This window comes from Monodelphis domestica, chromosome 3, assembly GCF_027887165.1.
Source record: "Monodelphis domestica isolate mMonDom1 chromosome 3, mMonDom1.pri, whole genome shotgun sequence".
Taxonomy (NCBI): domain Eukaryota; kingdom Metazoa; phylum Chordata; class Mammalia; order Didelphimorphia; family Didelphidae; genus Monodelphis; species Monodelphis domestica.
The window spans coordinates 513461263-513475349 of NC_077229.1; the positions used below are offsets into that span (position 1 = coordinate 513461263).

The window sequence follows — 14087 nt, forward strand, 5'->3', positions numbered from 1 at the left end:
AATAAGTATATATATATATATATATATATATATATATATATATATATACTGTCTTACTTATTTCTATTTATCAGGTTTTTTTTGTCAGATGATGTCTTCTCTAATGGGAGGAGGGGAAGGAGAGTGTTAACTAGGTATTTTAAAGTAGCAAACACATTTTAAAAAAATACATACTTCAGAGACCACTTCCCTATTTCCATTATTATTCATGTTTATTTGCATTCATCTCCCTTCTCTCCCACAGAAGTTCCAGAAAGTCAGTGGGTCCCCTAAAGTCTGAATTCAGGGCATTAATTTTTCTTACTTTTGGAATGGATTACCAAGAGAGGAAGCCCAAAGGCAAATATCACCAATGCTTTTTAGATCAGCTATTCAGAAAAATCATGCAAATATTTCCTCTCTCCATGATCTTTTTTTGTGGAGCAGTTTCTTAGAAAATTCAAGCCTGGGGGACAGCTGAGTGGCTCAGGGATTGAGAGCCAGGCCCAGAGATGGGAGGTCCTGGGTTCAAATGTGACCTCAGACACTTCCTAGCTGTGTGACCCTAGGCAAGACACTTGACCCCCATTGCCTAGCCCTTACTACTCTTCTACCTTCGAACCAATACCCAGTAGTGATTCTAAGTCCGAAGGTAAGTCTTTGCAGGAAGGAAGGAAGGAAAAAGGAGAGAGAGAAAGAGAGAGAAAATTCAAGCCCTCTTCCATGTAATAGTGATCATGAACCCCTAAAACAGAAAGAAGCTACTGATTTTTGCCATTTGATTATTGATCATGTCTTTGACAGTTAATGTTTGTCTCCTAATTATACATCTTGATGATTTCTCTCCTTTTCTCCCAGAGTTTAGAATTCATTTTCCACAGTTGACTGGAATACTCACTCTTGCTTTCTTCATCCATAACTGTGTTATTACCCTCTTAAAGAACAACAAGAACCAGGAGAACAATGTAAGTATTTATGTGAGGATTATTTCATTTTCTCCTATATAGAGACTTTTCATTCCTTGTGTGAATTGTTTTCTATTTGGAATAGAAACCAAATTTTTGTCACTTCATCTTCTTTTGAAAAATTACTAGTACTTTGAAATAAAGGAAGCAAGCATGTATTAATCACTTATTCTATGCCAGGCACTGTACTAAATATAAGAAATACAAATAGAAGTAAAGTAGAAAGACAGTCCTGACCTCAAGGAGCCAAGTCTTTTTTTAATTATTAATTTTCTTTTTATAAGTAAGTTTTTATTGATATCTTTTTTTAATATTATCCCAATTTTCCCAAGTCATTCTTGATCTTGATAATTTTGCTACATCTACTTTTGATATATGTGTGTATTTTTCTTTCCATTTACATTACTGTACTCACTGTGTATATTGTTTTCTTGGCTCTGTTTACTTCACTCTTTATCAGTTTATGGAGCTATTTCCGTGCTTCTCTGTATTCATCACATTTATCATTTCTTGTAGCACCATAATATTCCATTCCATTTATATACCACAATTTATTTAGCCATTCACCATTTGATAAGTATCTACTTTTCCAATTTTTTGCTATCACCAAAAATGTTGCTCTAAATATTTTTGGTGTATTATGAGATTTTATTCTTACCATTGTAATGGAGTCTCTAATTCAAAGGGTACAGACATTTTAGGCAATTTATTTGCATAATCCCAGATTGTTTTCCAAAATGGCTATACAGCAAGGAGTTTATATTCTCATGCTAAAAGACCACATAGAAGAAGGAGCTGAAGAAGAGGTTAGAATGAAGATGATTTTTGAAGCCCAGAAAGTTAGGAGCAGGGAAATGAAGGCAGATCAACCTATTCCCCTTCACACTCACTCCTCTGTGGTTTGAGTTACCCAAAGTACAGGTAGGCGGCAGGCGACAAAGGACTCCTCTCTGGTCAGAGGTCACGGTGGCGTGACGGCTTGTCACTTCTGCTTTCACTTGGATGGGTTTTTGTTTTTTTACTGGAGAGAGTGGGTGGGCGAGCGCAGAGCACTGAGCTGAGCAGAGGGGAAGAGCAGGGAGAAAGAGCCCAGTACTCTAAAGTTAACAGATTAGAAGTTAAAGCAAGAACTGTCTGTGTAGGATTGGGTACTGTCCAAGTTTCAAGAATCCTTTGGGAGTCTTGCAATGTATCCCCTATGGATAGGGGAGAACGACTCTACTGTACTGTATAACAATGTCCTTTGTTGTTATTAGAATCAATGTTGGTAAAGTCTTACTGTCTAGAATTTATCAGTTAAACTTTGTTACATATGTATGTGCAAGAAAATCATGTTACATATGAGGTCAGCAGATATCACTTTTATTCACGATTTCAGCCATCCCTGCTAGGTCTTAAAATGTACCCTCTGTGGAGAGTTGGGGTCTCACTGTACTTGTCTAGAACTCAGTTGTTTACCTGGAAATTTCAAGGGGTTGGGCTAGATGGCAAGTAATCTCTCTTCCAGCTCTAAATTCATGATCCTCGTGTAGAACCATTAAAATTCACTACCAGCTAACATAAATCCAAACAAAAGAAGGTCTAATATTTCTCCATAACAAAGGAGGAAACTTCAGAAGTCCTTGAAATTAGTGGATATTTCCAAAGTAATGTTTAAGCAAAAATGTTTTCCCAGAATGATTGTGAAAAACACCAGGGCTCTTGCAACCTATCATAACCCTGGATCTACCAGGAATCCAAACAACAGTTTCTTTTCTGCATTTAGCTTGGAAAAAAGTATTAAGTGACCTGGAAATAAGCCAATGTCAGGAATTCCTTAAAAATACAGCTTCCAAAAAGTGTTGACGTGGCCTGTGCAGATTTAATCCAATGTTCTAAATACGCGATGTGATAAATATTGTTCATGGTGATAACCTTGAACCACTGTTAAGTACTAGGTACCTTCTGTATCAGCTCCTCCTCCCCAAAAAAGATTCCCTTATTATCAGTACAACTCACAGTTAAACACTGCTTATTGTATCCTGGTGTGTGAAAATGGTTACTTCATCTCTGTCATAGTACCTCTCATTTATTGTTAACTTTCCATGGATCAGAATAAAAAGAACTGGTATAGCCCTTTAAGGTCTACACAAAGAGTTTCCTCCATAACAACTCTAGGAAGTAGGTCATCCAAGTAGTAGTATCCTTATTTTACAAATGAGAAGATCTGTGCTTAAAAAGGTTCTGAAGTCAGTGAGTGGTGGAGCCTGGGTATAGTCCTAGTTATTCTGACCCCAGTGCCAACAGTCTTTCCAGTATAGCACAGTGAACCCTTCATTCTTCCATCATTTAGGATGAAGAGAATTTATCATATTTATACTCAGAGTTTTGAGAGCCATGGTGATACAAATCTTAATCTGATGTTGCCTTGGGATGATTTAGCTTAAACTAGATAAACAAAGAAATTGACCATTTCTGATGGACACAAAAGGCAAAATGAAACATATTTTTGGCTTTGTTTTGCTTGACTATACATATTTGTTTCATGAGTCTTATTTTTTCCAGAGGTAGAGAGAAATGAGGGGGAGAGAAAATAAATGCTTGTTTATTTAGCAAAAAAAAAAAATTAAGATGCAGGAAAAAAGAACCATGCCCTTTTCCCAAAAATCAAAATTGTAATTTATTATAGACTGAAAGCATAGAAGTAGAAAATAGAAACCATCAAAGATATGCTGGAATTGACAAGTTAAAAATACATCCCTAATTCTGATGCCTAGTTTTTCCTTTTCTTCCACTCCCTCTTGAAGTTCTGAAATGACTTCTACTTTGCTTCCCTAGCACCTAAACTCTCTTCTCCTTTGCCAGACTCCCAAAAGGAAAGATGTTAAGTTTGAATTTTTGCTTAAGTCAATCACAGGTTTTTGGAAAATTTTAAAACTCGTTAAATATTCATTGCCTTGAGGTCTCAAGACCTAGATTCTAAATCTAGAACTACCAATATCTAGCTTTCGTAATTGCATAATATCTTGTTAAAGTGCCTTCATTTTCTCAGTTGTAAAATGGGAATAATAGCTATTGTTGAGGGAGTTTAAAATATTGTTGAGATATATTGTTATATATTGTTCAGTATATGTGAAAATGTTAATTACACATTTACACCTTTACTTTCACAAGATATTTCTGCCAATGTTTTATCACCAAGTAGTAATACCTCTCTTATTTATTTATGTCTTCTTGGGTTTGGAGAAGCTTTTTTAAAAACCCTCACCTTCCACCTTAGAATCAGTACTATGTATTGGTTCCAAGGCAGAAGAGCAGTAAGGGCTAGGCAATGGGGGTTAAGTGACTTGTCCAGGGTCACACATTTGGGAGGTGTCTGAGATCAGATTCGGAACCTAGGACATTCCGTCTCTAGGCCTAGCTCTCAATCCACTGAGCTACCCAGCTGCCCCCAGAGAAACTTTTGCTTCTTTCCTGGAAGAGTGTTGATGGAATTTGGCCTAAAATTTTTTAGAGAGAAGAGGTTGGATGTGTGATTTGATACTTGAAGTAGCTATACAATTTGACATATATGGCAAAAAATAACATTCAGACAGTCCTCAACTTTTTACTGTAAAACTTCATATGTAAAGCTTTTTTTATCAGAGTTGAATGCATTTTTCCTTAGAAAAAGTGTTCTGTCAGGGGGGAAGGGGATACGACTGAGGAGAGACTCTAATTGAACACTCTAATGCAAATACCATCAACATGGAAATGGGTTCAAACCAAGAACACATGAGATACCCAGTGGAGTCTTGCGTCAGCTATGGGAGAGGGGGTGGGAAGGGGGTGGGAGGGGTGGGAGGAAAAGAAAATGATCTTTGTTTCCAATGAATAATGTTTGGAAATGACCAAATAAAATAATGTTTAAAGTGAGGAAAAAAAAGTGTTCTGAACTGAGTTACCTCTCTGAGCCTCAATTTCCTTGACTATAAAATGAGATAGTGATATTTATACTAAATATCTTGACAGCTGGCAAATCCTTTTTAAGTTACAAAACTATATATAACTAAAAAATGTTATTTTTTACTAAATTCTCAGGGAAAAAACCCATAAAAGCCTGTTTAACTCATAAGGGAGTTTAGTTTTAATAGTAGTTCAAGTAGTACTCATTTAGCTATACTAGTTTTAACTCCAAATGTTAGGTACCGTTACCTCTCTCTCTCTCTCTCTCTCTCTCTCTCTCTCTCTCTCTCCTCTCTCTCTCTCTCTCTCTCTCTCTCTCTCTCTCTCTCTCTCTCTCTCTCTCCCTCCCTCTCTCTCTCTATCTCCCTCTCCCTTTCCTCCCTCTCTCTCTCTCTCTCTCTCTCTCTCTCTCTCTCTCTCTCTCTCTCTCTCTCTCTGTCTCTCTCTCTGTCTCTCTCTCTCTCTGTCTCTCTCTGTCTCTCTCTGTCTCTCTCTGTCTCCCTCTCTCTCCCTTTCCTCCCCTACTCCAGCTCTTCATCCAAAGAGTCATCCCTGCGGCTCATAGCTAGAGCTCCTGCAGGGTGACTATGGGGTAAGAGGACTTATTGGAGAACTACCATGAAAATAGGAATAGATGGAGGGTTTGAGGCTCTAAGACAAGAGGACGTATGGGAGGGCAGGTTCTTGATTTCTTTGTCTTGGCCTGACTACTTAATTTACCCTCTTACTTTTCTTTTATGTAGACCTAGGACTTTGTCTTCCATCAGTATTGCCTGAAGTTCAACACTCCCTCTGATGTATCCCCATCCTCCTTTCCTTTTCAGTTATACTCTTTGGAAAAGCTGAATAAAGATGTTACTTGGGGACACAGAAAATGAAAGTAAGATTCATCTACATTTCAGAGAGAAAGGAAGGAAACAAGTATTTATTTAGTCCTGAGAGGGAGTGTGCTAAGTGCTTTACAAATATTATCTCGTTAGATCCATAAAATTTATTGTTACTATGTTATTATCTCTGATTTACAGTTATTATCTCCAAATTATACTTGAGGAAACTGAGGCAAACAGGTTAAGTGACAGCTAATATATTTTCTGAGCCCATATTTGAACTCAGATCTTCTAGACTTCAGGTCCACTAGGCCATGTAACTACCTACCAGAGCACATACCAATAATCATGAACATTTTATCATAGGAGCTTGATTTATCTTCTCTGTGATGTCAGTCCTACCTCTTCAGAGTATGAGTGATAAGCTGGATAGTGTGTATGTATATTTGAGAGTGGAGTAATTCTAGGCAGCTGATCCCTCCTCTTAACACTTAATACTCTCATCTCTTCCCTCCATAGGGGGGAAAACCTCAAAACATCTTGTATCTTTTCTGTGTATACCTGTCTATACCTACAAAGAATGCAGTCTCTTCACTGTTTCACTCAAATCTTTGTTTCCCCAGCTTGTTACAGGCTAAGAAGTAAAGGGAGGCATTTATTTAAATCTCCTACTAGGTGTCCCTAGGGGCTATCATATTGCCTTGTGCAGAGACTGAAATGAATCAGCCCCTGCTGTCAGAAAGATTACATTCTCTGGGGGAATAAAACATACAGATAAATAAATACAAATTCTATGAAGACAAAGCAATTTGTGGGGCAGGTTGGAAAGCTCTAACAATGGGGAGATCGGGAAATTCCTCATGTAGAAAGTGACACCTGAGAAGAGGGAGAAACTTGAAGGGAGCTAGGTTTGGGGGGAGGGGGATTACATTGTTAAAAATCTGAACTTAAAGGACAATACCCCAGAGCACAAAAAGAGGGATGTATATTAAACTATGAATCTATTTCATTGTGCTTGCATTTTTAAAAAAATCTGTAATAAATTCCGTATTTCTTTCAGGATTGCTTTGCTTCATGAAAATGTCTTTCTCTTCTATGTATTCTTTAAAGGTTTATTCTATTGGAGTGGCAAGGTGGCTCAATGGATGGAGAGCCAGGCCTAGAGACTGGAAGGTCCCAGGTTCAAATTTGGCCTCCGACACTTCCTAGTCTGTGACTGGGCAAATCACTTAACTCACTTGTGTAGTCTTTACCATTCTTCTGCCTTGGAACTGATACTTAATATTAATTCTAAGACAGAAGGTAGGAGTTTCTTTTAAGTTTATTGCTAAACATTTGTATCTCTCCAACCCCTTTCTTCTCCCTCTCCCACAACCCTCAAATTAAAACATAGAGGGGAGAGAAAGCTCTTTAACAAATCAGCATAGTCAACCAGAATGAATCCTCACAGTAGCTATATCCAAAAATGTATGTTTTTGTACCTTGGGTCCTCTAGAGACAAGATTGACCATTGCTTTGATCAGCATTTATATCTTTCACATTTTCTTTTTTTAGAATATTTTTTCTTCATATAAATGATCCTCATTGGTTTTATTCATTCTCCATCAGCTCATACTTTCAGGATTATCTGAAATCTTTTTTTTTCATAATTTCTCTAGTTTTAATAATATATTAGAAAGTATTCAGCCATTCTCCATTGATGGATACCCCCTTACATTCCAGTTCTTTTTTCCTTTTTTTCTTTTAATACTGTATCTAGGATTAGTGGTTTTACTTTGCTTGCAACTCCTCTTTGTTATTTACTTTCTTACTCTCCTAGTCCCTCTCAGTCTACACCAAACTCTGGGAATTTAACCATCTTTTGTGCAGTTCAGAGAAGAACGATGTTTATTTGATGGGGGACTGGGAAAAAATGGTGGTGCCACCAATACAGATAAGGAAGACAGAAAGGATTACAGGATTTGGTAGGCAAAATGAGTCATTTTATCATGTTGAATTTGAAATGTCAATGGGACATTAAGAGCCAGTAGCAACTGGAAATTCCATTTTCATCTGAGCAGCAAGAAAAATATGTTTGTGAGTTATTATAACTCTAGAAGTTATAGTTGAAGCTATAGTGTTTGGTGACATTGCCAAAGAGAAGAATGTACAGAAAAAGAAAGTGGAGACTTTGGGGGGTGCGGAGAGTGAAAGAAGAAAGGGGAGCTAGTCAGTTAATAAACATTAAGTGCCTCCTGTGTGCTAGTCACTGCACTAGGTACTGGAGATAACAAAGTAAAACAAAAAGCCCTTGCTTTCATGGAGCTCAAAGTTGAATGGGGGCGCCACATGCAAGCAATTATGTATAAACTACCTGCAGTATAAAGTGGAGATAATCAACCAAGGGAAGACAGTCATATTGAGGATGGTCAGGAAAGACTTCCCATGGGAAAGTGGGGAAACCAGGAGATGAAAATAAGGAGGGAAAGAACTCCAAACCAGTAGAAATGCCCAGAGGCAGGAGATGGAGTATCTTGTTGGAGGGACAGGAAGGGGTCAGCATCACTAGATCACAAAGTGTGTTCAGTGAGAGGGCAGAGGCAGAGAGGTGCAAGAAGACTAAAAAGTGGGCCTAGTTAGGAAAGGCTATAAAAGGCAAACAAAATAAAAACTCTTAGGAACATTATAGCCAAAATCCAGAGTTCCAAGTCAAAGAAAAAATACTACCAGTAGCCAGAAAGAAAGCATTTGTGTCCTGAGGAGACAGTCAAGATCGCACATGATGTAGCGGCCACTACAATAAAGGAGTAGAGAACTTGGAATATAGTATTCTAGAAGGCAAAGGATATACATACATGCATGCAAATTTTTTGAGCATTGTACTCAGGTTTTACTGGGTAAAGTATTTTTAGCTCTAAGAAACACACATACATGAGAGAAAGAGAACTATAAGCTTGAACATTTATTTATGGTGACTAAGCAAAACTTGAATAGAATTGCTGTGGAGGTGGGGTGTATGTGTGGAAGGAATCCTTAATGGAATAGAGGATTTCCAAGCATTCTTGATGAAAAAAACAGAGCCATAGAGATTGAAGTTAAAGCACAGCAGGGAAAAGAAACATAAAAATTTAAATGTGAATGTAAAAGACTGAAAAAGGATAAACTGCTTACATTCTATACAGAGAGATGATATACGTGTCCCCTCTAAACCATAATGTCAGAGGTCCTGTAAAGAATCTAATTACACAAAGTCTGAGAGTGAGTTTGTTTTAAGTCTTGATGATAGTAAGAAAAGAATGGAAATAGGGGAAGGAGAGAGGGAAAGGAAAAGTTTGGGGAAATTATCTCATCATTTGGGTGTACACGTAGACATCTATACAGAGAGAAGAGGATTGAATGAGTAGTTAACATTTGAACCTCACTCTCCATTCTGGTAAAAAGGAAATAAGAATACATCTAGTTGGGTATGGAAATATATGTCATTCAAAGGAAAGAAGGGAAAAAGGAGAAATGAGAAGGGGGAATTCAGAGAAAAGGTAATCAATGGATTAAGTCTTTAAAATAGAATTAAAATTAATTTCCAAATTTATACACTTATAAGGTGACAAAGAATAGAAATTTTTAGTGGATAGAACTGAACAATGGGAGAATAAATTATGAAAAGATGAAGGGGATGGTTTTGAAGAAACTTGGTAAGTTTTGTATGGACTTACGAAGTCAAGTAAACAGAACTAGGACTTGCCCCATGGCATCAGTATGGTAAAGACCAACAATTTTGAAAGAATTGGAACACAGATCAGCATCATAATCAACCATGATCCAAAGGACTAATAATAAAGCATGCTTCCCACATCATGATAGAGAAGAGGACTCATGGTGCAGAATAAGACTTCTTTTTGATATAGGCAATGTGGACATTTATTTTGCTTTACTATACATGTTTATTACCAGAGTTGTGTCTTTTCTTCTCAACTTGAAAGTAGGGATGGGAGGAAGAGATGGCACATTCTTGCTGATTATGCATAATTTTTTAAAGAATTTTAATTCATCGTAAGAAATTTACAAATATGAAGAATTCACAGAAACATGGAGAGACAGGAACTAACGTAATGGAATCCTCCTCCACTATCAGAAATGATGAAGGGGAGGATATCAGAGAAACTCATAAACTCTTCTAGGAATTAAGGCAGAATGAACAAAATCAGGAAAGCAATTTATACAATGAACAAAATAATAAAAAAATTTTTTTCAAAGAATTAGAAATCCTATCAGTATAATGACCAACCATGATTCCAGAGGACTAGTGAGCAAACATGCCCCTCCTGATGGAGAAATAAAGGACTGAAAGTGCAGACAGGTTTTTTTTGGACATAGTCAATGTGAAAAATTTGTTTTGATTGACAATGTTGGTACTGGTTTTGCTTTTCTGTCTCAGTTGGAGGGGAGGGAGGGTCAGAAGACACTTTTGCTGATAGAAACAAAGTATAATATTCTTTTTTTCCTTAAAAGGAATTCAGCTTGGACCATACCATTTCCCCTTAGGATTGGCCTCCCTCCTTAGACTTGTTTATTGTTCCCAGTCATCAGCAGCTTCATCTCTCATCCCACTAGAGAGCAAAAACAAATCCCCTGTCCCCCAGCTAGGTGTTCTTCAGTATTCTTCATTAGGTTGGATCCCAGATGTCTCCAAAGAGCCTTCAAGGCCTGGAGTGAGAGAAAGTGACCCTGCAACCCTGAACTTTCCCAGTCGAAGTTGAAACAGTCTCTGGGCATCCATTATAATTTGACATTGCAGGTCTGAGAGAACAGGCTTGGCCAAGGGCACACCAGAAACATCTCTTCCTCCCCCATCAGAGCACCAGTGGTGCTTGTATTTAGCCTGGTATGAGAATGCTCCTTAGATTGCCGTCCCCGGCCACGGCTGGGCCTTTCACTTCCTCCACCAGTCAGCATCCCTAAGCCAGAGTTCTCTTGGCAGTACTCTGGGTTCTTATTGCACTATCAACCTGGGCAATATAAAGTAGATGGAAGGAAAGGAAATTACAGTGATAATGTACATATTGGTTCTTTAGTCTGTTTCCTTAGATTTCAAAGTAACTTATGTTCAGAGAGAACAGAATTCTTGCCATCATTTCATTGTGCTGAAGGGTTTGACTATAAGTTTTTAGCGTTGATGGATTGCAGATTGGTGAAACGCAGTCTCTACAACTTGGCTCTGACAGATGGCCGCATTAAACGTCTTGAAGCTTTTTACTTTGCATGGGGCCAAGAGAATGAGGGCAGCAGCAGATGGAAGCAATCCACTTTATTTAATATTCTGTATATGTTTACTGAATCCAACAATAACATTGTACAGCTGTTTGAACAGCTGGCTCTTGATTTTGTTTTGTTTGTTGTTTAGGTTTATTAAACATGTCTTTAATACTTGCTTACTGTCTAATATTTTGGCTAGTCTTCCTCTTATTAAATATCATATAGCCCGCTTCTTTTTGTTGCGGGTCTGCTGTAAAGATTTATAAAAACAAGTTAATTTAATTGTGTAATAATTTTATTGTTTCAGCTTATACTTAATGTTAGTCTCCTGACTTCCTTATTTATTGAATAAAATAATTCAGAGCTTCTGTAGCATTAAACTACAATGCCATTAATTTCCTAATTATATAATATAATTATATTAATATATAATATTACATATAATAATATAATAAATAATAATATATTATATAATAATATAATACTAATGTATATATATATCCTAAAAAATGTATTTGGCTTAGTACCATGTGCCAAGAATTTTACTGAATACTAAGAATTACATATTCAAATGCAAAGACTATCCCTGCCCTCAAAGAGCTTATACTATAATGAGTGAGACTACATATATTAGGGGAATGGTGGTCAGGAAGGGATATTTTCCCCATAGGTATCAAGGTGGAAGGATTAGGGCTAAAAGTGGATGCATGTACATGATTGGTGCAGGAGACCAATTGTAAAGAATTTTAATTTTGTTGACATTCTTTTAGGATAAGTCAATATCCCAACATATGCATTATCACTTTAATTTCCTTTTGTGCCATCTGCTTTATGTAGTTATAATTGATTATGCAATTGGTAAATTGAGTGAGGACCGTTAAAAGAAGAAAAATGAAAAGCCCATTTGGAACTTACTTGGAATGTAATTTTTATGTTATTCAAAGTCACCTTACCCTGCTTTTAATAGAGTAAACATATCAGATCCTATATTTGCAGGTAAGGGATCTGTCCATTGCTTATTTGCTGGTGATGTTAACATACCTCTATGTCGGTATCCTGGCCTTTGCTTCATTTCCCTCTCCACCATTATCCAAAGAATGCATCGAGCAGGTAAGGAAATAAGCACCATACACAAGTGTTAATAACTATATCGTAGAATGTTTCTTTTTCTAAGAACTCCAGAAGTTACACAAATTCTGCAGCACTTCCAAAGAGAACATATTCCAAACTCTAGTCCACTCTTTCCTAAAGAATAAACCTATAGAAACATCCTAGTTGTGTGACCTTGGGCAAGTCACTTAACACAAATTATATCAATTCTAAGACTGAAGATAAGGGTTAAAAAACAAACAAACCCAGAAGCCATCAGGATTGTTGACAGGTAGACAGTATTGTAGACTGAAAACATTTATTTAGTACCTACTATGTACAGATAATTGTACTAAACATCGAGTGAGATTATTGAGTCATTTTTCAGTCTTATCTGACTCTTTTGGGGCTTTTCTTGTCAGAGATATTAGAGTGTTTTGCCATTTCCTTCTCCAGCTCATTTTATAGATGAGGAAACAGAGGCAGTTAAGTGACTTGGCCAGGATCACACAGTAAGTGTCTGCAGCCAAATTTGAACTCAGGAAGATGAGCTTTTTTGACTCCAGGCTGGGTACTCTATATACTGTATCACCTAACTTCCTCATGAAGGGAAGTTCAGAGATTAAAGGACACAAGGTCCTTCCTTTCATCAAAATTTCATGAGAGGTATACACCGAGTACATTGTGATAGCCAGGCAAAGAAAAAGGTGCTACTAACTGAGGAATCAGGGCAGGCTTCATGGAGAAGATGGCATTTGCTTCAGTCCTTAAAATGTGGGTGAGATTTTATTAGATGCAAATGATGGGGAAGACCATAGTGATGGCAGGAAGGAAGTGCTCCCATTGGTTGCTAGGCAGAGGGGAGGATCATCTGAGAAATGTCCTCAGGTACGTATGGAGAGGGAGAAGGGAGCAGCCCCCTCTGGCACATGTGCCATGAGTTCACCATCATAGGGCTAGGGTATTTAAGATGTCAGAAATAGCATGAGCCCCAAGTCGTGGGTGGGAGTGTGTGGGGTGTATACTCTCAGATCAGAAATGTCTTACTATCAATATGAAGCAGTAAGCTAAAAAAATATTTGTAGATGCTTTCCTGTCTGCCCCCCAATTGTGTCCCCACCCACCATTGTCATCCAGGCTTATTATTGTAGGGGCATATTAAAACTTTTTTTAGATCAGGTGAATCGTGTACATATATGTGTGTGCATGTGCATACATATATAAACATGTTTCCATGTATTCATATATGTTACATTATTGTGTAGAAGTCTCACTTGAATATATATATATAGTTATTACATTTTGGACGGCAGCAAAGCCAATTAATATCAATCATCCCCTTCACTATTTGTGTACTTCTTATCCAACAAGTATAGGAACAAGAAAATGAAAAGGAGTCTTTAGGCTCAAGTGACTGGGCTGGTTGAGCAGCAAGCAAGGTTTGCTAGAATGACTGATTGAAACTGAAAAAGAATAAAGCTTAAAGCAATAATTGTTCTGAAGGATTGGAGAAAAGGTTACAAATCTTGACTCGGAACTCAGTCTCAATCTCTTTCCTGAATTGATAGGCAGGTTCTTGAATAGTAATTTCAAAAAAAAATCCCTTTACATGAGCTTCATGCAGCCTATAAAAACAAAAGTGTCAGAGTTTGTTTGTAGTCTGAATTTTTCAATTGAACATTTTTTTAACTCTTGTAACAAACTAGCCTCCTATTGACTCAGAGGGCCCATTATAAACATTCTCTGATGCAAGTTTAACAAAATCAAAAATAAGAACAATGCCATTTGAATAGGGTACAGCAGTGTGACTTGGATCTCTACAAATCACAAAATGTCCCATTTAAATACAGTATAGACAGTCTGGTTCACATTTCATTTATATTCAAAATATTCAGACAGCTTGTAAAATGTTTTCAAATTATGCTGATATCATTTCCTACTTCCCAAAATCTTCTCAACTATTTACCAAGTCCAGGATGATTCTTTGATAAACCAGAGCATGCACATTTGATTGCCTAAGATAGTCTCTAACAAAAACAAGAATGCTGTCTTCCAGTTATTACTATGCAGT

The 14087-nt window shown here is 37.2% G+C and overlaps 1 protein-coding gene across 5 annotated transcripts in view; it reads left to right on the forward strand.

The window, feature by feature from the left end:
- Positions 1–14087, forward strand: part of SLC38A9 (solute carrier family 38 member 9) — a 123619-nt gene that overhangs the window by 79761 nt on the left and 29771 nt on the right. For all 5 annotated transcript variants that reach the window (XM_056824908.1, XM_007486322.3, XM_007486323.3 and 2 more), the window contains 2 exons: positions 838–944; positions 11924–12037. In XM_056824908.1, coding sequence (XP_056680886.1) covers positions 838–944; positions 11924–12037 — 221 coding nt within the window. The remainder of the gene's footprint in view (positions 1–837; positions 945–11923; positions 12038–14087) is intronic.